The 26,078-nt window shown below is 52.9% G+C and overlaps 1 protein-coding gene and 1 long non-coding RNA gene across 2 annotated transcripts; both read right to left on the reverse strand.

The window, feature by feature from the left end:
- Positions 1-3,095: 3,095 nt before the first annotated feature.
- On the reverse strand, positions 3,096-16,561 carry ADAMTS15 (ADAM metallopeptidase with thrombospondin type 1 motif 15). The gene is made up of 8 exons (XM_074559480.1): positions 15,425-16,561; positions 10,954-11,086; positions 9,834-10,001; positions 9,148-9,431; positions 8,365-8,542; positions 8,092-8,273; positions 7,352-7,527; positions 3,096-6,113 (listed from the first exon to the last, which is right to left on the reverse strand). The coding sequence occupies exons 1-8, from the start codon at positions 16,316-16,318 to the stop codon at positions 5,333-5,335; spliced, it is 2,796 nt and encodes a 931-aa protein (XP_074415581.1). The 5' UTR covers positions 16,319-16,561; the 3' UTR covers positions 3,096-5,332.
- Positions 16,562-19,430: 2,869 nt separating this feature from the next.
- Positions 19,431-22,776, reverse strand: LOC113459984 (uncharacterized). The gene is made up of 2 exons (XR_003381598.2): positions 22,033-22,776; positions 19,431-20,380 (listed from the first exon to the last, which is right to left on the reverse strand). It is a non-coding gene; the product is annotated as an uncharacterized LOC113459984 (long non-coding RNA).
- Positions 22,777-26,078: the final 3,302 nt, after the last annotated feature.

Here is a 26,078-nt window from a genome sequence, read left to right on the forward strand (position 1 = left end):
GGCAGTAATATATATTTATGTGTGTGTGTGTGTGTATGTAGGGATGTAAAAATAGCAAGGCAGCATCCCAGCCCCAGGGAGCTGATCCACAGCCACGTCGAAGCCCTGGACAAAACAGCAGATGAGGCAGGAGCATTTCCTTCCCCCTCCATAGTTCCTCTCCCTTAAACTCCAGGTAATCCCTTTTTTACTAAAATTTTTAAAGCTTTTTGGGTTTCAGCATAGGACAAATGTAAACCAGCAGATTTGCAGGCAGTCCTAGAGGCAGGAGTGAGTTTTAGCTCCCTAAAGGCATTTGGGGTGCTCTGCCCAAAGCATCTTCAGCCAGGGAGAGATTTGGACCAAAACTGGGGATTCCTGGACAGGATTCCTTGGCCTGAGGGGATGGGTCTCATGCCTCTTGCTCCATCAGACCATCCTGACCTTCCCTTCCCTGCAGGTGAAGGCACAGCAGTGTCCCCTGAAGGGAAAAGCAGCCAGGTCAGTCTTTTATTAGGTACTGGAGAGTCCAAACACGACAAATTTGCAGTGAAGGGAAGAAACAATAAAAAACCTTTTAGTGCTGGAAAATGAGGAATCCAGAAAAGCATCGAATGCAGCATCTCATGAGAGTGGGAAAAGCCAGCCCTTCTTTTCAGACAGAAAAATCTGATGCTCCACATCATTCCTCCTGCACCAGGAGCCTGTTCCTGTGCCTTGAGGCTTGATAAAGGTGCAGAACAAAAAAACCTGTAGCTATCCTAAACACCCCCCTTCCCTTCCATAGGGTGACCCTGGCCTTGATCTTGGATTTATTTCTTCCTCACCAGCTAAATATGTATATTTTTTTTTATATATGTATATATATATATATATATATATATATATATATATATATATGTGTGTGTGTGTGTATATATATATGTGTATGTGTATGTATATATACACATATTCATTTTTTTAATTTCTATAATAAATAAAATTCATAAATAATTAAATGTTATATATTAAAATATACATTATATATTATATATTATAATATATTAATAATGCTATTAGTTATTATTAATGATATAGTATTATTTATACATTATGTATTTATATGTATAATTTTAGATATACATATATATATATAGATATATAATTTATATTTTCCTGGTGTATATATATGTATATATATATATACCAGGTATATGTGTGTGTGTGTACATAAATATATATATATATATATATATATATATATATATATATATATACACACCAGGTGAATATTTATTTATATATATATATATCAGGTAAATACTTGGGGATTGTGTGGGGTTTTTCTCTCTCGGGGTGATCTTTAAGGGCATCTGGTTAAAAGTGTGGAGCTGTCACCTGGAGGAGCAAGGTACTAGTTTTAACTTAATTTTCTGCTCCTGAGCCGATACTTGAGACAAAAGTTCTGGCTGTAACAGGTGGGAATCTCCCTCCTTGCTCCCAATAAAGCCATTTGCAGCTGTTGCCTTTGCAGTGTGGGATATATTTGGGGTGAAAGTGAAAACTTTATTGTGAGGGGAGCTCCTCTCTGTAGGAGCTGTTGACGGGGAAGGTTCTCAGCTGTGTCTGTTTCTATAGGATTAAACATTACACAGAAATTGTTCCCTGTGAGGGTGATGAGGCCCTGGCACAGAGCAGCTGTGGCTGCCCCATCCCTGGAAGTGCCCAAGGCCAGGTTTGGAGCACCCTGGGACAGTGGAACGTCCCTGTTTGTGGCAGAAGGGGATGGAAGGAGATGATCTCCATGGTCCCTTCCAACACTGGCTGTTCTGGGATTCTGTGATGATGGAAAGCAAACTGAGCTTTTCCCCAATAAAACACATGAAATTTGCCAAATCATTACAACATAATGGGGGAATAAATTGCATTTGCTGGGGGAAAATAAAATCCTAGGCAACCTGCTGAGAGCTGGGGGGTGACATCAGGCATCCCTGAGCTGACACAGCCCAGGAGCAGGAAAGGCTTTATCTCAGCACTGGCCCCAGCACAACAGGCAGACAGGGGGCTCTGACTCAGGGAGGGTGTGCTGAGAGTTTTAGGAGGAGCACACAGACAGGGTAGTTCAGGATGTGAGTGCTGTTCCAGTTTACATCAATCATTTTAACTCTATATTCCTGTCAGCCTGACAAAAGAACATCCTGATTCAAGCCTAAGGCAAACCAGCCGCCTTCAGTGAGCATCCCCAGTTCCCCTGGGGCTCACAGGAACTGATTCACCAGGGCTCCTTCAGGCTGGGTTTCCTTTTTACCAGTAACCAATCCTGTAGCAGAACCAAATCAGAATAAACCTGTTGGGCTTATAAAGCCCAAATCAGAACCAAATCAGAATAAACCAGTTGGGCTTATAAAGGTGTTGTCTTTGATGCCCTAGGATTTTGGCTTTTCTATTTTCATATGTTTCAGGGCTGCATGAGTTGGAAAACAATGCTTGAAGGCCTGGCTGTTGGGTTAGAAAAGGTGCCCAGCATCCCTTTCCCTCTGGAAAGCAAAGCCCACAAAGGCTCAGCAATGACACAATTCCCCCATAAAGGTGGCAGTGAAGGTGCAAGAAAGAAGCAGAAGGGAAAGGAACAATTATGAAATTGTAATCCTGCAGTTCTTCAGTCTATAACTAAAGCTTTTATATTTTCCATCTATTTGCAATCCTGCAGTTCTTTAGTGTAGAACTCCAAACTCCACACACAGTGGGAGCTGCTGCTTCCCCATTTGGGGCAGACACAACAATTCCTCTCCAGGCCTGGCAGTCAAGGACACCTCACTGCCTCAGGAACCAGAGATGGAAACAAAAGGGAGTTGGGGGCAGCAAACTTGGGGTCAATGACTTCATTAGCTGAAGCTGGAATTGGCAGATTCACCCCCAAAATGCAAATGGACCAAACTTATAAAAGTGTGAAACCCATGACCCATTGTCCATTTTTGTTTGGGTTTTGTCTGCATGAAATGTACCTGTAGACCATTCAATAAATAGAACTGCTGTTTATTCCCTTAATTTTGTCTCTGTTTTTAGGAAAGCCCAAAAAGGCGCCAGTTTTGTTCTTTAGGTGATGAGCTGACACTCTAAAGGGCTCTGGCTCACAATAACACAAAGAATGCCCCACAGCCACCAACAAAACAACCCTTGCAGGAGCGTGTCCCCGTGGGGATAACTTTAAATACAGATTTATTTCAGGTTTGCTACTGACGCACAAACAGCAGAGATCGATGTTCAGTATACATGGTATACACAAAGCAGCCAGAACCGTCGGCATCTCCGTCCTCCTGCTGCACCCTCAGCAGAAGAACCTCACACGAGCAATCCCTCCCCTCCTCAGCAACCAGGCTGACAATTTCTCGGTGGCTTAGAAAGCAGCTGTGGCATGGCAGGACACCAAAGGGCAGCTCCTCGGAGCTCTGTCCCCAGAGGGAAGCGCAGCGGGCTCAGATATGCAGGAAAACCCCCAGAAAATGGGTGGTATGTTCATGGGAATGGAGACCTGGAAGGGATTTCCTAAGAACATTAACTCCCGTTCCCTGCTGTGCAGAGCAACCACAACATCTGCTCCTGGCTCTGTGGAGACCTAAAACATGATTGTGTTGAAAGAGGCATCAGATGGATCCTCTAGGAGGATCCCCAGGGAGGCTGAGCCCACAAATATTGTCACAAGGAGTTTGTGAGCAGCTGCAAAGGCCCAAGAAGGGAACTCTCGTGCCACCTGTCCCATTTCTTGTCATTCTCACCCTGACCACAGCTTCTGGAGCCGCCCAAGGGGCAACAGAGCTTCCTTGTTGGACCTCCAACAAGCATGGCAGGCTCCAAGCCTTATTTGCTGAGATGGCATCTTCTGCCTACCCAAAATCTGTGTCTCATCCCTAAAATACCTTTCTGCTGATCCCAGTAACTGCACAGCTTGACCCAGAAGCTTTGGCTTGCTCACAGTCACAGCTCGTTGATTAAGAGGCACCTGCATCAGTGACAAAGCAAAAAATTCAATGGTGCCTTGATGATTTGATCTGAGCAAGAGACCTCAATGATAAATGGGGTTTGGGAGAGGTAAAACAGCCTCTGATACAACAGGCACGATGCTACAAAACTGTCAGAGGTGCAGAATAACCCCAGAGGCACAGAACAGGCCCAGAATCACTGGAAGGGGAAAATGGTTGTAGATGCTTTGCAGCAGCAAGAGGTGTGACAGTCCCTCATTCCCTGCATGCCTGAACCCCACTGAGCCCCTTTTTCCTCAGGAAAGCCAAAGACCCAAATTGATCTCCTCCATCAGCTCCAAAGGGATGCCAGGGAAGTGACCCCAGCTCTGACAGAGCTCAGGATATCTCAGGCAGGCTTTACACAGAGGAAAAATATCCCAGCCTGGTTAAAGGCTGGAGGCTATGGGATGTCTGGGCATGACATACTGGTCCCATTGAGCACCATTTCCAGAGCAAAGCAAAGTCTCAGTGGCTGGGGGGGCTGTGTCTGACCTGTGGAATTACAGCACAGCTGCTTGCTGCTTTTTTGGAATAACAGCTCAAACCTCAGGTCCACTGTGACGCCTTTAAGACCTGAAAAGCTTCAGGTGGACCAGGGTGTAAAGGAGCATCTGGATGTTCACACAGCCCCATCCCAAAGCACCATAGGAAACCTCAGGCTGGTGAGATCCCCTGGGAATAACACCAGCCCTGCTATGCAAGGTTTACATCCATCAGGAGGGGAGGAAGGAGGTTAAAAAAATACAGAGTTAAGCACCATAAAATTTACACTGGTCAGGTCATAAACACGAGGAGAGAATGAAAATAAAGCCACCACCTTCCAGCCTGGCCCAGGGATGCTGCTGGGACAACAAATTCCCCAGCAGCAAGCCCTGGAGGCATCAGTCCCAGTGCCTCATCGCACCGGTGGTCGTTGCATTGGTAAATCCTTTTGGTCCCATTTAGCATGAGTGTTGGGGGAGTCCAGGGAGAAGGGAGGTAGGGTTGGTCCTGGGAAGGAGGGGGGAGGCTTCATCTGTGCAATTTAGGGGCATCTCCCTGCCTGTACTGCAGATCCATCACAGGCAGGGATGATCCTCCTCGCTTCCATCTGTCCCCCCAGTTCCCAGCCTCCACCGGTGGTTTCCGTGTCGTCCAGTGGCTTCGAGGTAGATGTTCATTCCCGCTCTGTCTCCAAGCGACCTGGCTGGTAAAAGCCCTCTCTCCCAGGTGCACGGGGCTGTCCCCACACCCAGGTCCCTTTTTGTTCCTGTTTTTTTCTTATTTTTCCCCCTTTTGCTATGTGCTATGGACATCTCCCCAAATCCCAACCTCTGGCACATGCCCTTCCTCGCAGGCACCCCTTGACCTGCTCAGCACGGCCTCAAGGTGCAGAAATCCAGCTCCTGCGGCTTCCTCCGAAAATTGCAACTCTCCCGGGGCAGCAGGCGCCCGCTGGGCACCACGCACTTCAACGCCCGTCTCTTGAAACCCCGACCACAGCTCTTGGAGCAGGAAGACCAAGGTCCAGCTTCCCAGGCCGGGCAGGGCTCGCCGCAGAGCCGGACGTCGGCGGGGCGCTGCGCGGCGTCGCACTCGGCGGCCGGCTGGCCGTAGGAGTCGCGGCAGGCCACGGAGCGCTTCTGCAAGCCATCGCCACATGTGACAGAGCACGCCTCCCAGCCACCCACCGCCCACTTGTACGAGGGCCGCTTGTAGCTCGGCCTCCCGCCGTCCAGGCGGTTGGACAGGCTGAGCACGCTGTTGTTGAGGTCCGGCGGGGTCTTGCCCTCCTTCTTGTAGGAGGATTTATCCTCCTTGCTCTCCTTGGGGAGGTAGAAGGAGTAGCGCACGCGGGGAGGGGTCATCTTTCCCACAGAGAGCACCTCCAGGGTCAGGGGTTCCTGGATGGGTTTGAAGGCCTGGAGGCTCTCGACGGCGGTGCCGGTGCCGCTGTAGCGCAGGACGCTGCCCTTGACCATGAGGTCCCTCTCGACGGCCGAGACGATGAAGTGGCCGTTGAGCAGGTACTTGCCCTGCGCGTTCTTCAGCGCCAGGTAGTTGTCGTCGCTGACGAGGCCTTTGTAGCCCCGCTGGCGGATGTCGATGTTGGAGGCGCCCGCGGGGATCACCACCACGAAGTTGTAGCCGTGCCTGAAAGGGAAGAGCGGGAAGGGCAGTGTAGCAGAATTGGCTAAGACCCCGTGAAGGGCTGAGACTTAACAGTAGGAATTGCTGAGTCATGATGAGACAGCAAAATAAGCTCCTGTCTTCCGCTGCTCGGACCCCAGCTTATCTCTGTAACCCATAGGTCACTTTCCCCTAACCCCTGCTATTGGACAAGTTTGGATCCCTCTGTACCCTATAGAAAGGGGCTGTTGTAGCCCATTCAGGAGAAGAAGAGCCATTGCTGGAACCCTTCACAGACCCCTCAATAAACCCATCGCTGTGGAACCACCAGGACCTCTCCTTCTCCTCTCTCTCATCTGCTTCTCCCCCTAGCCCTCCAGTGCCTTAGCAAGCAAAGAGCTGAAATCATAAGAGAGCTGATAATCACTAAAGAGCTGAAATCACTTAGCTTGTTTAAGGTACCCACGGCTACGAGTGGCCTGGGTATTTGGACACTGTCTCCAAGAGGGATTGAGCTATCCGGATAGGACTGCCTTGCTCAGGGGCAAAGCCTGCTCTGCAGGCTGGGGCACGGGGGAGACTTTGGGGCAGGACATCAGGCACAGAAAACAATGCACAGACCACACTTCAGGTGAAAAAGATATGAACACATGAAAGAAAAACTGTCCAGAACCAGCAAAAAGTGAGAAAGCGCCAAACCTTTGCCCAAGATGCAGAAAAAAGAAATCACTATGCAAATCAATGTTATTCCAAATATGATATAGATAGAAATTTGTTGTGAAAAATGCTTCTCAGGGAGGGAAACTACCATGTAAAGATAAATGTATTAGTAATGATTCAATTACCCAAATGTCTCTGAAGAGAGAACATTTGGGAAATGTCAATCAGCTCCTATCTGTGACATGGGGAATTACTTCAGCCCTGATATCCTCCCACCCCTACTTTTGTCTTCTTCCTGTGAGGATCAGTTTGAATTTCCTTGCTGCGTTGAGTTTTGCATAGGCTGATGTCACCCAGTTACAGGAAGATGCTTCAGCCCCTCTGGCTCAACAGCACTCCATCAGCAGAAGTCAACAGGACATTAAATGTGTCTTGCTGCTCCTTCAGAGCTGGGCCAGGTGTCTGTGCAGTGATGTACATGAGCACCAGCAGATTTGGCTCAGGATGGATTTATCCCATCACCATCTCCACAATCCTGCATCCCCCACACCAAAACAGAGAGCTGGGAGTTGGAGAAGCACACATGATAACCAAACACTCACATGGGTTTGGTGAACAAGCCTGAGACCTTCTTGCAGCTCTTGTTGTCTCCTCCACAGACGCTGCATTTGTCAAACTTCTTCTTGGAGCCCAATTTCCCATCACAGCCTGCCTTGATGCATTTGCCCTGGACACAGACCGAGGTGGAGTCCGGGGAGCAAGGGGTGCCATCCACAACCTAAACCAGGTGAGAAAAACAAGCTGCTGCATTTCCTTCTGATATCTCCCAAGGCCTCCCAGCTGTGCCCATCCCACCCCAATCCATCTGACAGGTCCTGAGGAGGTGCCAGCAGGCACCATGTCGCTCTTTGCTCATGTTCTGCTTTGCAGGCAGGATTTTGGGGTCTCTAAGAAGAGATAGATGGGACTACATCCCTTTTCTGCTCCCATCCACAGAATTTCCTGCCCTTTCCATTGCAGGGACACTGCTAACACCATCCCGCTCAGTCCCATGTCTGGACGTCCGCCCTGCTCTGCCCGTTGCTTCCCCAGTATCCAAACTATCATCCTCTACACCAGAACCACAGGAATACGCCAGAGGCACCTTTACAAGAGGTAAAAATGACATCTTCCAGAGGAAAACCCTCCATGGACCAGCTCCAGCCCCAAGCTGATTCATAACCACACTGGTGGCACCTCACCTAACACCATCCACCCACCAGACAAGGAAAATCTATTCATCTCCAGGGGCACTGGAGCCATCCCACAGTCCAGGCACTGACCCTGGGGGTCTCTCACCAACCTTGGGTGCCAGCACATAGAAGTAGCCGGTGCCGTTGGCCCGGCAGATGAGCTTGCACTTATCCCGGGGCGAGACACCGGAGTATTTGGGAACCCAGGAGACGGAGGCAGTCAGGCGGTTCGTGCTGTGGCTGTAGCCATTGAAAGCCTCGCACTGCTCCTCACGGAAGCTCTTCCCTGGCACTGGAAACAACAGAGAGGTGGTGTTGGGCACCAACCTGCACCTCCAGCTTTGGTTTTCTGGGGTGGTTGGAGGCTGATCCCCAGCCCTTACCTGCAGCAGTGCAGGGCTCCAGGTTGCAGGAGCGGTACTTGACGCGGATGCCCTCGCAGTAGGAGCCCCCGTTGGCCGGCACGGGGTCGCTGCACTCGCGCCTGGCCAGCTGCACCCCACCACCACAGCTGCGGGAGCACGGCCCGTACGGCGCCCACCTGGCCCAGCCGCCGTCCACCTGCAGGGAGGGACAGCCTGAGGGGCTGCACACCCACCATCCTTCATTCTTCACATCCATCACCCGCCATTCCTTCTCAAGGAAAACCTCCAACCACTGCACACCCATCATCTCCACACTTGGAGCCATCCCTTCACGAGGAAAACCTCCAACTGCTGCACACCCATCATCCCCACACCTGGAGCCATCTCTTCTCAAGGAGAACATCCAACCACTGCACACCCATCATCCTTCATTCCTTCACATCCATCACCCGCCATTCCTACTCAAGGAAAACCTCCAACCACTGCACACCCATCACCCCCACACCTGGAGCCATCTCTTCTCAAGGAAAACCTCCAACTGCCCACAAATAGAATCACAGAATAATGAGGTTGGAAGAGATCTCTAAGATCATCGAGTCCAACCTATGCCCTAACACCTCAACCAGACTATAGCCCCAAGTGCCATGTCCACCCTGTACTTGCTGAGTGGGGTATTTGGGGGCTCCCAGCAGAGGCACTCACCCTGTACTCACTGAGTGACCTGTTCTGGGTTCCCAGCATTGGCACTCACCCTGTACTTGCTGTGTGAGGTGTTTTTGCATTCCCAGAACACTCACTCACCCTGTACTTGCTGACGTTGTGCCTCTCCACGCAGGCTCCCTTGAGGCAGAAGCGCCCGTCGCCGCAGGCGGTGCCGTCGGCCCAGGGGAAGTGCCGTGTCTGGCACACGATCTGCCCGCGGGCCTTGCCCGTGCACCACAGCTTGGCACAGTACTGCATGTAGGGGCAGGGCTTGGAGCCCACCCCGAAGGCCAGCTCGCACTGCTGGTTGAGGCTGTAGCTGGTGCCCGGCAGGTCCTCGGGCAGAGGGATGGGTTTGGCAGGCTGGTCCAGCAGACAGTCCCCTGCAGGAGTGGGAGAGGGTCTGTCAGCTCCTGGGGGCTGTAGGGATCAGGGTGGGGAGGGAAGGCACTGCTGCAGGGAGATGAGGGAGAGATCGGGCCAAAGCTAGCCCAGGGATGCCCTCAATCTTGGCTGTATCCCACATGCAGGTACTTCCATCTCCTGGTGATGCCTTGGAGCTGTGCCAGCAGCCTGAGTGCAGATGTCACTGCTGGGGACACCCAGGAGGTCTGGACACTACAGAAATGCTGCCAACCTCCCATTTCCTTCTAATTTGTTTACAGAGCCAAGAGAGGAAGAGCTCTACAGCCAACCAACTTTTCCCAGTAAGGACTTGCAGGGCTGGACCCTGTTCCCAGGGGACAGGGACATGGGCAGGGGGTGAGGGGCACAGCAGGACTCACCATGGCCACTGTCCAGGAAGTCAGTGATGATGGCAGCGCTGCAGGCTGACCAGGGGTTGGCACGGTCGATCTGGATGAGGGTCGGGGACATCATGTGGTTGGTCTTCAGCCGGCCAAAGACCTCCTCACAGGCCTTCACGTTGTCGTGGGGCATGTTGAACACGTGGCCTGGGCGTGGGGTAAGAGAGGCAGCATGAATAACCCAGCACAGCACAAGAGCAGGAACCCCCCCAGCCTCTTTCAGCAGAGACGGAGACATGGAGTGGGGCAGACCCACAAGGATTGCAGCTGTGGACAGCCCAGAAGAGCCAGCAAACATTCCAGCTCTCCCCCAGATGTCTCATGCACATGGAAAGCACAGGGAAAAGGAAGGGCAAGGGAAATTGTGAAGAGAAGGTGACAGGTGACTTCAGCAGCTGCACAGAGGTAGGTGTGCCCTCTGCCTGTTATTTCAGGCCCCTGAATCCTGGAAACCCAGCCGTGGGAGCAACCATGAGAGCAAAGCTGCTTCAGCTCCCTCAGCAGCCCTTTCCCATCTGGCTCGGGGGAAAGGCAGTTTCCCTATCACCAGTGCTTTGTGGAGATAAACAAAACTCCACAACTTTTGTGGAAGTTGTAAAGCTGGTGTGTTTATTACAGCGCTGGACGCATGTGGGAATCATTTTCTTAAAATGACATGGGTACCTCTGGGAACTTCAGGTCTCTTCTTATCTCCTTCTCAAATACATATGCACACAATTCACAATAACTGAAATTCATACATATTCATTTTTACGAATTTTGCTTGACACTTGCTGCTAGTTCTTCTTTATCAGAAAGAATTTCTAGCTCAAGTTGTCTTGCTTTCACAGCAGTCTCTGTCCCTCTCTATCACTCTCTGTCTCTTTCCCTTTTATCTGTCTTTCACTGAAGCAGTTTCTTTGAGCCTAAGCTTTTGCAGTCAGAAGCTACATATTTAAAGATGTACATTCTACTTAAATCAAAATAGATTTCTACTGTAGAAAATTTCTGCTCTGCCTCACCAGGTACCACCTGTTGTCTCATCATCCAGAGGCCAAACCCAGGGCAGTTCTGACCCCTGGGAGTGCTGCTGGGAGGAAGAGGAGGGCAGGAGCCTTACCCAGCTCGTGGGCGGTGGTGAAGGCCGAGGGCAGCCCGTCGTCCTCGATGACGGAGCAGCTGCGCTTGGGGTCACACATGGTGCCCACGTCTGCCATGCCCAGCGTGTCACAGGTGGTGGCACCACACAGGTCCTGCCAGGCACACCGGGAAGGGGTTAGCACAGGGGACAGCACAGGTGTCACTGTTCTCCTTCCCCACCTCATCCCTGGCCCTCCACGGGGAGCTCCTGATGGGAGGAAAGCCCAAAGAGGTGGAAACCACACCTCAGTCCTGACCCAGCTCAGGCTGCAACCCTGTGTTTGCAACTTAACCCCAGCACCAGGGATGCGTGTAGCATCCTGCCCTGCCTTCAGCAACAGCTTTTCCTACCCAAACAGCTCCTCTGGCCAGGGTGGAGGTGGTTTTGTCACAGATGAGCCAGTCTGGTTCCCTTGGTCTTAAGTGTGAGCTCAAGGACTAGACCCAGGTGGATGGATGGGAGCACATCTGGCCTGAAGGGCTGAGCCACTTCTCAATCTCATTTCTCAGCTTCTTCCAAGGAAAAAGAAAGCCCTGGACCAGGTCCTGAGGTTTCCAAGGCTACAGAAAGTGCTCCTGCCTCTCTAAGACACTCTGCAGCCATCCTTCAAGGAGCAACCAAGCCCAGCTGATCAAAGGAGGAACCAGCCCAGGAGGAACCAGCCCAGGAATGGGACGCTGGGGTTGGAGCAGGATTGTGTGGGATGGAATGGGATGCTGGGGTTGGAACAGTATGGAATAAAGGGTGGGGTGGGGTGGGGTGGGATGGGATGGGATGGGATGGGATGGGATGGGATGGGATGGGATGGGATGAGGGGCAGGATGGGTCAGGATGGGATGGGAATGGAATGAGGTGGGATGGAGGAGTGGGACAGGATAGGATTGGGGTGTTGTAGGAACCAGCCCAGGCTTCCACCCCCACATTGAAGACAGCCACATCCTACATAGATGTTGCCGTGAGAGAGGCTGGGAAGGGTCTCATCATGGGCAGATCTGCCCTTCCCCAGATGCTCATGCTAAAAATATTCCATTTAAGACACACCAGTGCTGCAGCCTGGCAGCAACCTTGTCCCAGGTGCTCCCTTCCCCTGCTGGGTGTGGTTTGGCTTTGGGAGGGCTGGAGCATCCTCCCCTCCCTGGGTGCTGCCCCAGGGCTGCCAGGGAGGCCATGCAGCGGGCACGGAGCTGTTTTCCACATGAAAAGAAAAGTAAGGGACTCTCTGGGCGCTCCCATGCTATAAATAAGTGTGATTCATGCTCAGCACTCGCCCAGCCAAAGCGCCTGGGTTGCACAGAATCCTGCAGGAGCTGCTCTGCCAATATTTCCAGCAAGGTTTCCAAGCTGCAGGCATTCCCGCGCAGGCAGGTTCAGCCGTGGGTAAATCACAGCCCTGATGACTTCAGAGAGCCCCAGCCAGGCCTGAGATGGCTTTAACAGGAGACCTGGGGCCACAGCAGGACCGGCATCTCCAGAGAGGTGACGTGAAGAAACGTCTGGGTCTGCTCTGGTGGTGGAAAACCCCAGCACACAACTGAGCTCAGCGCTTTGCTCTGCAGTTTCCCTGCCCAGCTGGGGCCCTGCTGCATCCCTGATCCCAGGAGAAGAGGTGGCAGCCTCAGGATGCCCTGGCAGTGCCACCACAGGTTGGTTAACAGTGCTAGCAAGCCCAGGGGCAGAGTGCCAGTCCCCAAACACACCAAGACCCAGTGGCAGCACCACCCTGAGCCAAGCCAGGGGTGCAGCTTGCCCAGGAGTCCCTGCCAGCCCTGATTTTGAATGGTCTCCCTGCTGCTGAGGGGAGTTCCTCACCTATCCCTAATCCAAAAGCATCTGGGCAGGGATAGTGGAGGGAGAAAGTGCAAAATGCTCTAGCCAGCACTGGGGGTTTGGGGCGAGGATGGGGCGTGGGGAGGAATGTCCCAGCCTCACAGCTCCCTGCTCAGGGCTCTCTGAAGAGCTCTCAGTGCTCTTTGAAGAGTTCTTTCCTCGCCAGCACAGCGAGCTCTGGCTCCCAGCCCAACACCTTCACTGACACACTGACCCACTTCTCGCTCTGAGCCTCGCTGGGATTCACCACCAGCAGCTCTCTGGGGGCTTTTCCCTCACCACAGCCTCCTCACGACAGCCTGGCTGTGCCAGGCAGCATCTCTGCGCTTTATGACAGGTCCTGGTCCCCCACCTGAGCACCTCCTTCAGCCTTGCCAGTGTTGAGGCGGCTCAGGAGGGGAGCATAGATAAATTGAAGAGGTTTAGGGTGGAAAGCACCGTGCAAGGAGCCAGCTCTGCCTTTGCTCTCTGTCACTGGTGTCACAGGTGCTGGCACACGTACAGGGAGGACCCTTGGTCCCCCAAGGGCTGCAGGCAACCTGCTCAGACAGCCTGACCTTCCTGCATGGCATCTCCCAAGGCTTCTCATCATCCCTTGTGAGCTTCTCAAGACGTTCCACAGGTCAGTCAGGGGGATCTTTGAGCATTAATTCACCTACTCAGAGTCACAAGCACTCTCCCTGCCACAGAGGCTTCCTGTGTGCATCCAAAGCAACTCCAAAAAGCTGAGGCTTGAGCTGCCGTCTCCAAATTCCCCCAGGTGCTAGGCTGCAGCCAGATCTTCCTTCATGCAACTTCCCTTTGGTTTTACAGCAAAGCAAAGATGTGCAGAAAATGTTTACTAGTGTGACATCCAGGAGGGGTGGGAAGGATGGACAAGCCATGGTGTGCAGGGATATTCCAGGAGGGCAGCTGAAGCTCTGCAGGACCCTCCAACAAGCAGTGGCTCAGGTAGGAAGGGAATCTGCACCCTCCAGCTGATCAGGACTGAGCTTCCCCAAGGCAAATCCATCATTCAGTGTTGGAAGGGAGCAAATCCAAGCAGTAAAAGAGAGCCCCATTCGTCAGCAGCTCATCATCACAGTGAAAACTGCCTATCAACCAGGCTGGAGGTGAAATTTAAGTCGGGGGCTTATGTAACAGCTTTTTGGCAGGAAGATAAGCTTTGGGATGTCAGGGGACCACAGATGGATGCACTCAAGGAAGGCAGATGTCTCCCTGACCGTGTGCCTTTGCATTGAGCTTGCTTTGGGATTTCAGGAATGGATGGTTTAGCAATGTGTAAAAAATGCAGCCCAGACGTGATCCACATCTTTCGAATGGCTGGGACCGGCTCTGTCCCACGTGCAGCTCCAGTGACCTCACGGGGCTTCCACCAGAGGTGGAGCTGCCTGGTGTCAGCAGAGTCCTCCTCTGTGAGCTGCTCCAGCAGCCTGGCCTTCCATCCTGCCTGTGCTCCCCGAGGATTTACAGCTGGCCCGGCGTGGGGAGGACAAGAGGACACACAGGACAAGATCCTACACGTCCTGCACAGCTCAGTCCTGCTCCAGCCCAGGCGAGTGACAGCTGGACTGAGCTGGATGCTATATCCTTCCCACCCACCACAAGGGCTTGACCTGGAAAAAATATTTTGGGAATGGTGTCCCTGCTGCTGAGGGGAGTTCCTCACCTGTCCCTAATCCAAAAACATCTGGGCAGGGATAGTGGAAGGAGAAAATGCAAGGAGCCTTTCCTGCCAAAGCTGGCTGCAGCCAAGATAAGAACTGACTGACCCCTCCAAGCTGGGCTCATCCTCCTCCCATCCCATCAGGGATTTTGGGATGCAGGCACTGGACTGATGTCCACACTGAGACGGGACTACAGGGAGGGAGGAACAGTGGGGAGAGGCTGTGGGAGCTGTGGTGTCACCCAGCTTGTGGGGGTGGGAGGATGCAGAGCTCATCCCACACGCCACATCACCACGGAGCGCTGCCAGAGGCAGCTCCAGGCCTCTCTCCCACCCCAGGGATGCAGCCAGCGCAGGGCACTGGGGGCAGAGGCTCTCTGCTCTCCCCCACTCGAGGGCTGGAGTGCTGGCTCATCTCTGGTGCTTCACTTCCAGCCCTGAACCGGCTCCATGCAGCGCAGCCAGTGCTGAGGAGAGGTCCAGGTTCTCAGGAGAACCTCAGGCATGAGTCAGAGGAAGCAGGGAGAGGTTTTTTCTTGGCACGTGGCACTGTGAGCTCTTCCCAGCTGGGGAGGGGGAACAGGACCATGCTCCTCCTCTTCTGGGCTCAGACCTCTCATTTCAGGGCGCACTCAGAGCCGCAGGGCACTCGCGGCCAAGCTCCTGCATGGAGGCAGGAGATGGAGCAGCAGGTTTCTGCCTGTGGACACCTCCTGGCCTCACTCACCCCATGGCAGGGATTTTTCCAGGCTCCTAGCCAAAACCTGCCCAGGGGACAGCAAGGCTGGCCCAAGTCTGCTTGCCCCATGCCTCTGCATCCCCCACCCAGCATCTGAGAGTGGAGGTTCCCTGGGAAAGAGGGACAGGCTCACGCACAGCCTCCCCCGTCATGCACACAGGTGGCAGAACACCTCAGCCCAGTGCTCTGTGCCAGGGGGGAGCAGCTCCTGCACCCACCTGCTTGGTGAAGAGGATGGCGGTGTCCCAGTACTCGGGGTGCTTGTCGCTGACCTTGTTCCACTTCTTCTGCCAGGCGCAGAAGTTGCGCAGGGTGAGGGCGGCGTTGCTGGTGACTTTGGGCCCCTTGTCATCCTGCCCGATCAGGAGGAACTTGACCACGGAGATCTGGATGGGGTTACGGATGCTGGGGTGCTTGTAGAGGCGGGCGGCCGTGGCCATCAGGGTGAGCAGGTAGTGCTGCAGGTCATCCCCGTGGAACTTCACCATCGACTCGTCGGCCACCACCAAGGTCTCCACGTAGCGCGGGACCGAGGCGAAGCGCTTGGCGCGGCCGCCTTTGCCCCCCGCACGCCCCCGGTACTTGTCGAGCGCCTGCAGCACGCCGGGGGTGAGCCCGGAGCCCACGGCGCACCGGGACGCTCCGGCCCCGACGGGGCGGCCGGGGCTGCGGCGCTGCAGGCGGTGGAGCCCCCCGGGCGCGCCCCCCGGCACCGGGCTGATCAGGTACTCGGCTCCCCGGTAGCCGAAAGCGCCGCGGAGCCCCCCGCACAGGCTGAGGGCGGCGAAGGACTCGCGGTCGGCGTTGACATCCCCCGAGTAGAAGCAGTGGCGGAGCGCGGGCAGCGGGCGGGCGGCCGCCCCCAGGTAGTGCGCGGCGAAGGCGGGCGCGATGAAGCGGGCGTCGGGGGAGAGGTGGAGGTAGAAATCTTCCCCGAACGCCGAGAGCTGGATCACCACCGCCTGCCCCCCGCGCGGGGGCTCGGCAGGGCCGCCCCTGAAGTAAGCGGGCCCGTTGATGTCGGGGTCCAGGCGCAGCGGGGTGACCAGCGCCGAGTCGGGCTCCGGGGCAGCCCCCGCGCTCAGCAGCAGCAGCGGCAGCAGCGGCAGCATCGTCCCGGCTGCTCAGGCCGGCCGCATCGGGGTTCGGGGGAGGCGCGGGGGGGAGAAAGCAGCACCCGGCCCCCCCCTTCCTCCCTCCTCCTCCTCCTCCTGGACCCGCCGAGGCTGGAGGAGCGGAGCGGCCCCGCCGGTACCTGCTTCGCGGGGCGCACCGCGCTCTTATAGCGGCGGAGCGGGGCGCGGCTTGGCCCCGCCGCAGGCACCGCGGGGCGGGGGCCGGGGCCGAGCGGGGCCGAGCGGGGCCGAGCGGGGCCGGCCGAGGAGCCGAGCGGAGCCGGGAGAGAACCGCGCTCCGCCCGGGGCTGCCGCCGCCTCCCCGGGGCGGAGCGGGGCGGGGGCGCGGCACCGGCGGGAGGACGGGAGGGGATGGAACGGTGCGGTGCGATGGGGTGGGATGCGAGTTTGAGATGGGGTGGGATGCGTGGGATGGAGTGGGATGGAGTGGGATGTGGCTTTGAGATAGAGTGGTATAGAGGGTAGGATAAAATGGGGTGAGATGGACAGGATTGAGGAGTGGGATAGGATTGTGTAGGATGGAATGGGATGCTGGGGTTGGAGCAGGATTGTGTGGGATGGAATGGGATGCTGAGGTTGGAACAGAATGGAATAAAGGGTGAGGTGCTTTGGGATGGAGTGAGGTGAGATAGTGCAGGATAAGGGGTGGGATGAGATGGGGTGAGATGGACGGGATTGAGGAGTGGGATAGGATCGTGTGGGATGGAATGGGATGCTGAGGTTGGAACAGGATGGAATAAAGGGTGGGGTGCTTTAGGATGGGGTGAGGTGAGATAGGGTGGGATGGGACAGGATGGGATGGGAATGGAATGAGGTGGGATGTGGAGGGTGGGACAGGATAGGATTGGGCTGTTGGATGGGATGGAGTGGAAGGAGACCCTCTTCACTTTTATTCCTGCAGCAAAGAGGGAAACTCTGCAGCCCCCAGGGATGCTCCCACCTGCCAGGCTCCCTCCTGCCACTCTCCAGCTTTTCTGGACCCTGCTCCAAGTGAAGGGATGCAGCTCTGTGACCCCGCAGGGATGGGGCCTCTGGTGTGCACAAGGCTGTGCAGGGAAGATAAAAGGTCATAGAATCATTGAGTCATGGAACAGTTTGGGTTGGAAAGGACCTTTAAAGGTCAGCTATTCCAGCCCTCCATCCTCTGCTCCGTGCTGGTATTTGGGACAGTTCAGTGGAGTGGGGAACCCACTATTAGACAGCTGAGGCTTAGTTCCCAGATTTATTGGGAAGATAAATGTTTTCCACAGCCAGGGGTGTCTAGCTCCAAGATCTGTGCCCCTCCGTGCACCTCCAGACCTGCCAGCCCAGTGTCACACTGCCCCAGCAATTCCTGCATTCACACTGGGGGGATCCCTCTCCACCACCCCACCCTCATCCAGCTGGGGGCAAAGGCAATTTCCACTTCTGAGCTCAGCATCCCTTCATCCCTGAGCACCAAAGTGCCCTCCATAAGTGTTAACATCTGCAATATCCCCTGCTCTGAGACTGCAGGACAGCCTGTGTGGGGTATATGGGAAATCCTCACACCCACCCAATGCAGGGATCAGCAGAGCAGTGTGTGCAGGGTGTGCAGGGTGTGTGGGAACATCTCGCTGTGGATGGGATTTTTGGAGAGCAGTGAAGAGTCCTCAGCAACAACCTGAAGCTGAAGGACAGATTTATCAGCACCACAAGCACCACAGTTTGGTTTGGTGATGAAACTAAAGCCTCTCTTGGACAAACTGGCTTTGATGTGATTTCAGCAAAGGCTGAAACCCTTTGAAATGCAAGCACAGCTGAAGAATGTGTGCATGTATGAAATAGAATCCAAAGTTATTGCCTAAGGCACAGGGCCCACAGCCCACAGCCCAGCTCGTTTTGCTGTCAGTGCATCCCCGTGCTGTGGTTTGCTCAGTCGTGTGCCTTCCAGCTGAGCTTGTGACCCAAAACAACCATCTGACTGTGCTGGGCTGAGGCAATCAGGGATTTGTCTGCTGGCCAAAGTGCAGCATGCCCAGGGGTGTTGGTAATGGGCAGCCAGGGAGTGGAGGAGCAAGGGAAGAGAGACAGAGTCTTGAGCATCGTGAGGTGCCAGGCGGGAATTTCTCCCTCCCACAGCCTTGCTCTGCTCAGCAGGATGTTCCTCCAAAGACCACAGCAGCATCCACAGAGCCACAGGATCCCAGAGCTGCCACCAGACTGGAGATCCTCAAGCCAGAGTTGGTCAGGGCTGCCCCTGAGCTCCAGCCCCTCCATCTGGCAGCTCTCATCAGGAGGATGAGTCAAACCAAGCTGGCAGGAGCTTTATCTCCAGCCTGGAGAACATCTGATTGTCTCCTGATGGGGAAAGGCAGGCAGAAAATGTGATGGTTTGGCTGTGCCTGGGCTGAGACCTGCTGGAGCCTCCAGGCACGGGACTGGCTGTGTCCTGGGATGCTGGGGGTGTGCCATGGGCTGGAAAACAGGGATGGATCAGCTGGATCTCCATCCCAGCCTTCATCAAATTGAACAGCTGGGAATCACCTGCCCCAAGGCATTGCAAACCAAACCATCACTTCCCTGCAGCAGCACTTCCCTAATCCAAACCAAAAACCAAAATTAAAAACAAACCCAAACCCAGAGCCAAATCCTAACTCTAATCCTAGCCATAACCCTAACCCAAACCCTAACCCAAACCTAACCCTAAACCCAAAATCAAACCCAAACCCAGACCCGAACTGTGACCCAAACCCTAACCCAAACCCTAACCCTAACCCTAACCCAAACACAAACCAAACCAAAACTCAAACTCAAACCCAAACCCAAAACCAAACCCAAGACCTTACCCAAACCCTAACCCAAACCCCAACCCAAACTCAAACCCAGCCCAAACCCAAAACCAAACCCTAACCCAAACCCAAACCCTAACCCTATTCCTAACCCAAACCCTGACCCTAACCCAAACCATCACTTCCCTGCAGCAGCAATTCCCTAACCCAAACCCTAGCCTAACCCTAACCTACCCCTAACCCAAACCATCACTCCCCTGCCCAGGTGAGCAGAGAAGCTGTGGAGCACAGGAGCACACCCTGCTCACCCTTTCCATGTTCCAGAGCACTCCATAAAATAAGGAATCACATTTTTATTTCAGTTTTCCTCCTGCTCAAGGACCTGATGGGATTTTTCTCTCCAGGGACAAGCCAGCAGCTGCTTGAACCCCACACTGAAGGCAGGAGCTGGTGCAGGTGACACTGTGGGGTCACTCCTGTCCCTCCAGGCTGGCTGTTCCTCACCCCTGCAGTCCCTCTGGGCTGGATGGATTTGGGATGAAGGTGTGTGCCTTGAAGGACAGCACACAGAAAGCTGGGAATGGAGGTGGAAGATGCCTTTGGAACATTCTGAGCAGCTGTAGATAATTAAATATATCAAGAGATGTGAGGTGGATTCTGCTTCTGCTTTGATTTTTGTCTAGAAACCACTTTTAGGTAAAGCCCATCTCACTCAGGCTTAATCCATTGCTCACTCTGATCTTGAAATATCAGTGTGAGCTGGTGTGCAGTGTGGATTTTCCTTCTCCCACCTTCCTCTTCCTTCATCCCAAACATCTCCAGGAAGCACCAAGTTATTTTGCTTCATTTATTCATCACCGTGATGCAAAGTTATTCATTTTAAAACACAAAAAGAGCAAAAAATAAACCTCACATATATCTTGGATGTTCCAGTTCACCAAAGAAATTGTTTTAAATACAGCATCTGAGAATTTTAGGCCAAAGACAGAGCAGAAAGTGGTTATAGAAGGAGAAACTGAAGCTCAAGCAGTTGATTTTGGCTAAAACCTTGGTGTATCAGAGGCTTCTCACCCAAAAGTTCAGGCTGTGCTCTCCCAACTCCCCATCACCTGGGCAGGAAGGAAGATCCTCTCCAGTGACTGAGGATGACTGAATAAAAACAACACAACTCCTGGGTTTGGGTGATTTCCAGCTGGTACTGCAGGTCCTGGGATTGCTGATAGTCCATTTTCTCTGAAAGCATCTAAAATCCCTTCTCCTCACTCCCCTCAGCATTTAAGGCTTTCTCCTCTTTGAGGAAGAGAGACACAGGTTTTTCCACAGTGGTTTCAAACAGAACATGGGAATTTAGAAGAGGCAGATGCCAGTGCCACCCATGCCAAACCCAGCATCAGGAGCTCCTGCTCACCTGCAGAGATTGGTGGCCCAGCACTCAGCACTGCACTGTTCCCCCCTGGGCAGCTCCATCCATCCATGGATTCCATCTCTGGATGCTGCTCCCACCTGGGCAAGCTCCATCCATCCATGGATTCCCTCTCTGGATGCTGTTCCCCCCTGAGCAGCTCCATCCATCCATGGATTCCATCTCTGGGATGTTGTTCCCCCCTGGGCAGCTCCATCCATCCATGGATTCCATCTCTGGATGCTGTTCCCCCCTGGGCAGCTCCATCCATCCATGGATTCCATCTCTGGGATGTTGTTCCCCCCTGGGCAGCTCCATCCATCCATGGATTCCATCTCTGGATGCTGTTCCCCCCTGGGCAGCTCCATCCATCCATGGATTCCATCTCTGGGATGCTGTTCCCACCTGAGCAGCTCCATCCATCCATGGATTCCCTCTCTGGATGCTCTTCCCCCCTGGGCAGCTCCATCCATCCATGGATTCCCTCTCTGGATGCTGCTCCCACCCGAGCAGCTCCATCCATCCATGGATTCCCTCTCTGGATGCTGTTCCCACCTGAGCAGCTCCATCCTGTTCCCAGGATGGGATGGAGGAGCTGCATCCTCCAAAAATTTGAGAAACCCCAGAGAATACCCATAGCCTCTCCCTTTATTTGAATAAAGTCAAAAAGGGCTCTTCTGTCTCCTTTTTGGACATTTTGGACATTTTGGATTCCCTCTCTGGGGTGCTGCTGTCAGGGACAGGGACACCAGAGGACACTCAGCAAAACCATTACAAAGTTCAGCCATTTTCATCAGCCCACGAACCATGTAAGACTGGAATAGAGAGTAGGGGAAATTATATTTTTTATTATTATTATTTTTTCTAGAAAAGAGTATTTTCATTCTAACATGCCATATTAATTTACAGAATTCATGGGCTATTCCTTGGAGGGTTTTAGAGGGTTTTGACCCCAGAGCAGACACAACTTTGGAGTCTCAGGAAGGACCAGGCTGGGGTGCTTTGCTATCCCCTCCTTGCTTTTGTTCACATCCAAATCTGCAGCTCCAGGCTGAGCTTTAATTATTCCTTTTTGCCCTCGGGGCAGAGAAAACGCTTGGGACAATTATTTGAGCTGCTAATGAAGCAGCTCCAATCCCCAAAAGGATTTCCTCACTGATCTTCTCACTGATGTTCTGCTCTCAGGACACCTTGGAAGCCCCAAGACCCAGACAGAAAATAGAGAAGCAGCTCCCCAGGGAGGAGGCTGCAATGCTGGAAACAACCCTTGATTTTGATTTAGCCCTTGATTTTGGAAAGCCATAAACCTGTTCCCTTGCCCCTGGGCACAACTGGAGCTGCAAACCCACCCTGAGGCAAGGCTGACCTCTAGTGCCACATCCTTGCTCTGGAAATCCAGGTGTGAAATGGAATGAAGGCAATGGATGATGGCATTGCAAATCAAAATGCAAATAAAAATAGAGAATAAATACGGAAAACAGAGAAAATTATATGGAAAAATCTAAAGATTGTTTAGAAATTAGAAATGGAATACTTACAAATTGTATCAAATCACAGCCATGGCTCTTGATGTGCCCAGCACCAAGGGCACCAAATCTCAGAGGCAGCAGCATCAGGTGATGAACCACGACCCATCCTGGATGTCCCTGCCCTTTCCTGAATCCTAAAAATCTTCTTTTCCCACATTTAGAGGATTAAGGAGAGTTAGCATTCACCCAGTATCACTCTCACAGCAGCCAACCCTCTGGTGCTGCTGATAAATCATCTCCAAGGATGAGCTGCTGCAAGGAAGGAAAGGAAGGAAAGGAAGGAAAGGAAGGAAAACCCTTTTTTATGGGGCATTCAGGGTTTTGAAGCACCAAACCCTAAATCTCCACCACTTTTAAGGCAGGAGGGCCCTCTCGTGGCTGTGGCCATGGTGGGAGGGGACAGCAAGGCAGCGACCACAGATTCACAGCGACAAATTTCACTTCTTCTTTCACCCCCTGGCTCCAAATCAGCCCAAATCTCCCCTTTCCTCAAAGGAACAACCATTTCCCTGACTCCCTTTACCAATCTCCACAGCCAGGATGGTTTCTCTGAAGATCACCTGGCAGGACACTGGCCAGGACTCTGATTTAAAGCTGCTTTTTTTGGTAGACATTTCCACCCATCTGATTATTTTAAATGAAAACTATTGGAAATGTTCCTTTTGCTGTGGGGTGGGGTTTGATCTGCAGGACCTCTTTGGTCCCACTTCCCCAGCAATTCCCAGGGTGGATTTAGGGTTGCTGGATTTAGGGTTGCTGGATTTAGGGTTTCCCACCGCAGCGTAGGGCAGCACTGACATCTAGTGGTCTCAATTTTGGGCATTGGAGCTGCTTCATTAGCAGCTCAAATAATTATCCTAAGTGTTTTCTCTGCGCTGAGGGCAAAAAGGAATAACTAAAACTCAGCCTGGAGCTGTAAATTTGGATGTGAACCCGTCTGCAAAGAAAGGAGGGGACAACAAAGCATCACAAACTCCCCCAAAAAGCAGTGAGAGGAATAGCAGATTTCTGTTTACAAACAAGCTGTGGGTCTGCTGGTAGCTAAAACCAGCACTTGGATACTGCAGTTCACCAAAGAAATTGTTTTAAATACATAATCTGAGAATTTTAGGCCAGAGATAGAGCAGAAGGGTGGGTGAGACAGGGGAAACTGCCCCTCAAGCAGTTGATTTTGGCTAAAATCTTGGTGTGTCAGAGGCTTCTCACCCAAAAGTTCAGGCTGTGCTCTCCCAACTCCCCATCACCTGGGCAGGAAGGAAGATCCTCTCCAGGGACTCAGGATGAATCAGAGTGCATTGTTAGTCAGCTTTCCAGGAAATAAAATGAAATAAAATTTTCTTGGAGGAAAAAAATCCAGCTGGGTCTAGGTAGGGTCATTGGAGTTTGGGGTTGGAGGAGATAGAAGAAACAATGGGAAGGATTCCACTGATTGATGAATGCAAAAAGATATTTGCCTTTACAAATACATTTTAGGTTTGCTGATAAATGAAATTGGACATTGAAAGATGAAAGAAACAATGGGGAAAAAAACCTAAATTTTTTAAGAATTAAGAATTAAAAGGGAGGATTATACATTAGAGGGGAATCTTTGGTATCAGGAGTTTTGGGAAGTCTGAACCTCTCAAGTACCTCAGAAATGGGGAAAAAGAGAGGGAAATGTGGCTGGGAAATTGGGATAAAAAGGAGGCTGCATCCTCCAAAAAGTGGAGACATCCCAGGGGAATGCCCCATGGCCTCTCCCTTTATTGGAATAAAGTTACAGAACTCCTCCGTCTCCTTTTTGGACATAAACCTCCGGTGTTTGTAAATTAATTTTCCTGACAGCGGCAATTTTGCAGGATGGGAACAGCAAGCACAGCACGGGGCTCATCCTGGGAGCCAGAAATGCCCCCCAAAATCCTGGGAGCACCCGGGAAGGGACAGGAGGGACCTGCAGGGCTGGGGATACACGGGGCAGATTTTTCCAGGCTGTTTGTTTGATCAAAAGGGTCTCTAAAACCCAGAGGCTGAGCAGTTAATATTGGCTTTCACATGCCCGGGCAGCCCCTGGGAACGCGAGCAGAGGATGAACTTTGGTGAGGGAACCCCAAAAATTCTTGAGGCTCCTCACGCTTTGCTGGAAGGAGATGCTGAGGGGCAGCCAGGTGAGGTTTTGCTCTTTCCCAGCTCTTTCTTTTTTTGGGCTGGTTCGTAACGAGCCCGGCGAGGCTACAAGGAATTCCAGCTACTGTTTGCGGGGCGAGCCGCTAATGAGAAGCAGCGGTGCCTCGGAGCGAAGAGGCAAAGCGCGTCCTCCCAGATCAAAGATGCAGCTCCGGGAGCGGAAAGCCGGCAATAAATGACATCCTGTTGCCTGCAGCCTTACCTGTCCCGGTTCAGAGCAGGGGCAGAGCCTCCCCAGCTCCCCTCCCAAGGGAAGGGAGAGCCCTGGAGGTGTTGGCACCTTCCCAAAGGCTTGGAGGAGGCGCTGTCAGGGCTCACTTTTGGCTCCTGGCTCTGCATTTTCCTTCTGGTGTTAGAACACAAATTGTGCCCAGCTCGGTGAAGCTGGAGAGAGAGGAAAACCCACCCGAGTCAGTGGAAAGCAGCAGGAGAGGAGAGCAGCGGGCTGCTGATAAATCAGGGATGAGCTGCTGCAAGGAAGGAAATGAAGGAAAAGGAAAGGAAAACCCTTTTTTATGGGGTATTCAGGGCTCTGAGGCCCAAAACCCTAAATCTCCACCACTTTTGAGGCAGGAGGGCCTTCTCACTGTCAGGAGGGGAGGGGGCTGCTGAGACCAGCCAAGGCTCTGGGCTTGGAAGGAGCCCATTGGATATGGAGACATCCCAGACCAAACTCCACTGGACCTGGGCTTGCTTTTCTCCCTTCCTGCAGTTCTGTGGCCACCCAACATCTGGATTTTAAGTTTCCCTTTCCACACCTGTGTCACTGTCCACCACAAGCGTCCAAAATTGGTTTTAATTATTATTTCCCCCTCTGCCAGGGTCACAAACCCCACACTTTAGAAGGAGTGAGCAGAGCCGTGGCCACAGGGCAGCTGCTGTTTGAGCCAGGGCTCTGTGTTTACTATAGGTAGGGATGTTGCTTTTAAGAGGAGATAATAACAGAGAGGGGGATGTAAATACACCCTGGAGTAAAGGGAGAGCAGCCTTTAACCCCACTCCTCATTACTCAGCACTGGGCAGACTCTGGTTCCCAGGAATCCTGAGGTGCCAAACGCTGCTTGGCTCTTTCAATTCTTTTTCAGATGAGGCTGAGGGGGGAAAAAAACCAAATGTGGAGGATCTGGTCCTTGGGCTGGCACACCCAGCAAGGCTAAAGGAGCACAGGATGGATTCACCACCCCCAAACTGCTGCAAGGACATCTCAGGATGTTCCAGTGCCGCACAAAGGGCGCTCCAGAGGCCAGGAATTTCATGAACTAATGGAGAAGGAGGGCTTAAGAGGAAAGAAGGAGTAATATATACGTAGTGATTTCCCTCTCTCCGTGACAGCCGGTTGTTCCCTGTTTCTGAGTGGGTTCCCAGCCAGGGACAGAATGTTTCTGCCCATCTCCTGGTGCTTGCCATGCTGAGCACACAGCAGCTACCTGGATTTACAGCCTGAGACTTTTATATTGCTGCAGGGTTTTTCCTCGCTGCAAGGGAATTCAGTTGGGAATTCCAACGCAGTCTGAAACGGGGTGAATGAAGGGTTTGTAAATGAAGTCACACAACACACACAGAGTGAAACAAACAAAGAGCAACAGGAGGAGCTGGCTGCATTGTATTATTCTCATAGGTATTTTCCACAAGTCTGATTTAGCCGGTTGTCTTATTCCAGCTGGAGGAAACCCCATGTGGATCCAGCTGTTGGTTCAGAGCATGGAAACTCCTTGTACGTGTGTCCTGTTGGAGTTTTCCCTGGGGCCCAAAGCCCTCTCTGTCCCTGGCTAAGGGAAGGACATGGGAACCTCCCGAGGCACCTTCTGAAACGAGATGCTCTCCAGCTGGCATGGGCCCGGTGCTTTCCAGCTGGGAGGGGATGCTGAGAATCAATCAGCGCTCTGGAGTAA

Source organism: Zonotrichia albicollis, chromosome 27 (genome assembly GCF_047830755.1).
Source record: "Zonotrichia albicollis isolate bZonAlb1 chromosome 27, bZonAlb1.hap1, whole genome shotgun sequence".
Lineage (NCBI taxonomy): Eukaryota > Metazoa > Chordata > Aves > Passeriformes > Passerellidae > Zonotrichia > Zonotrichia albicollis.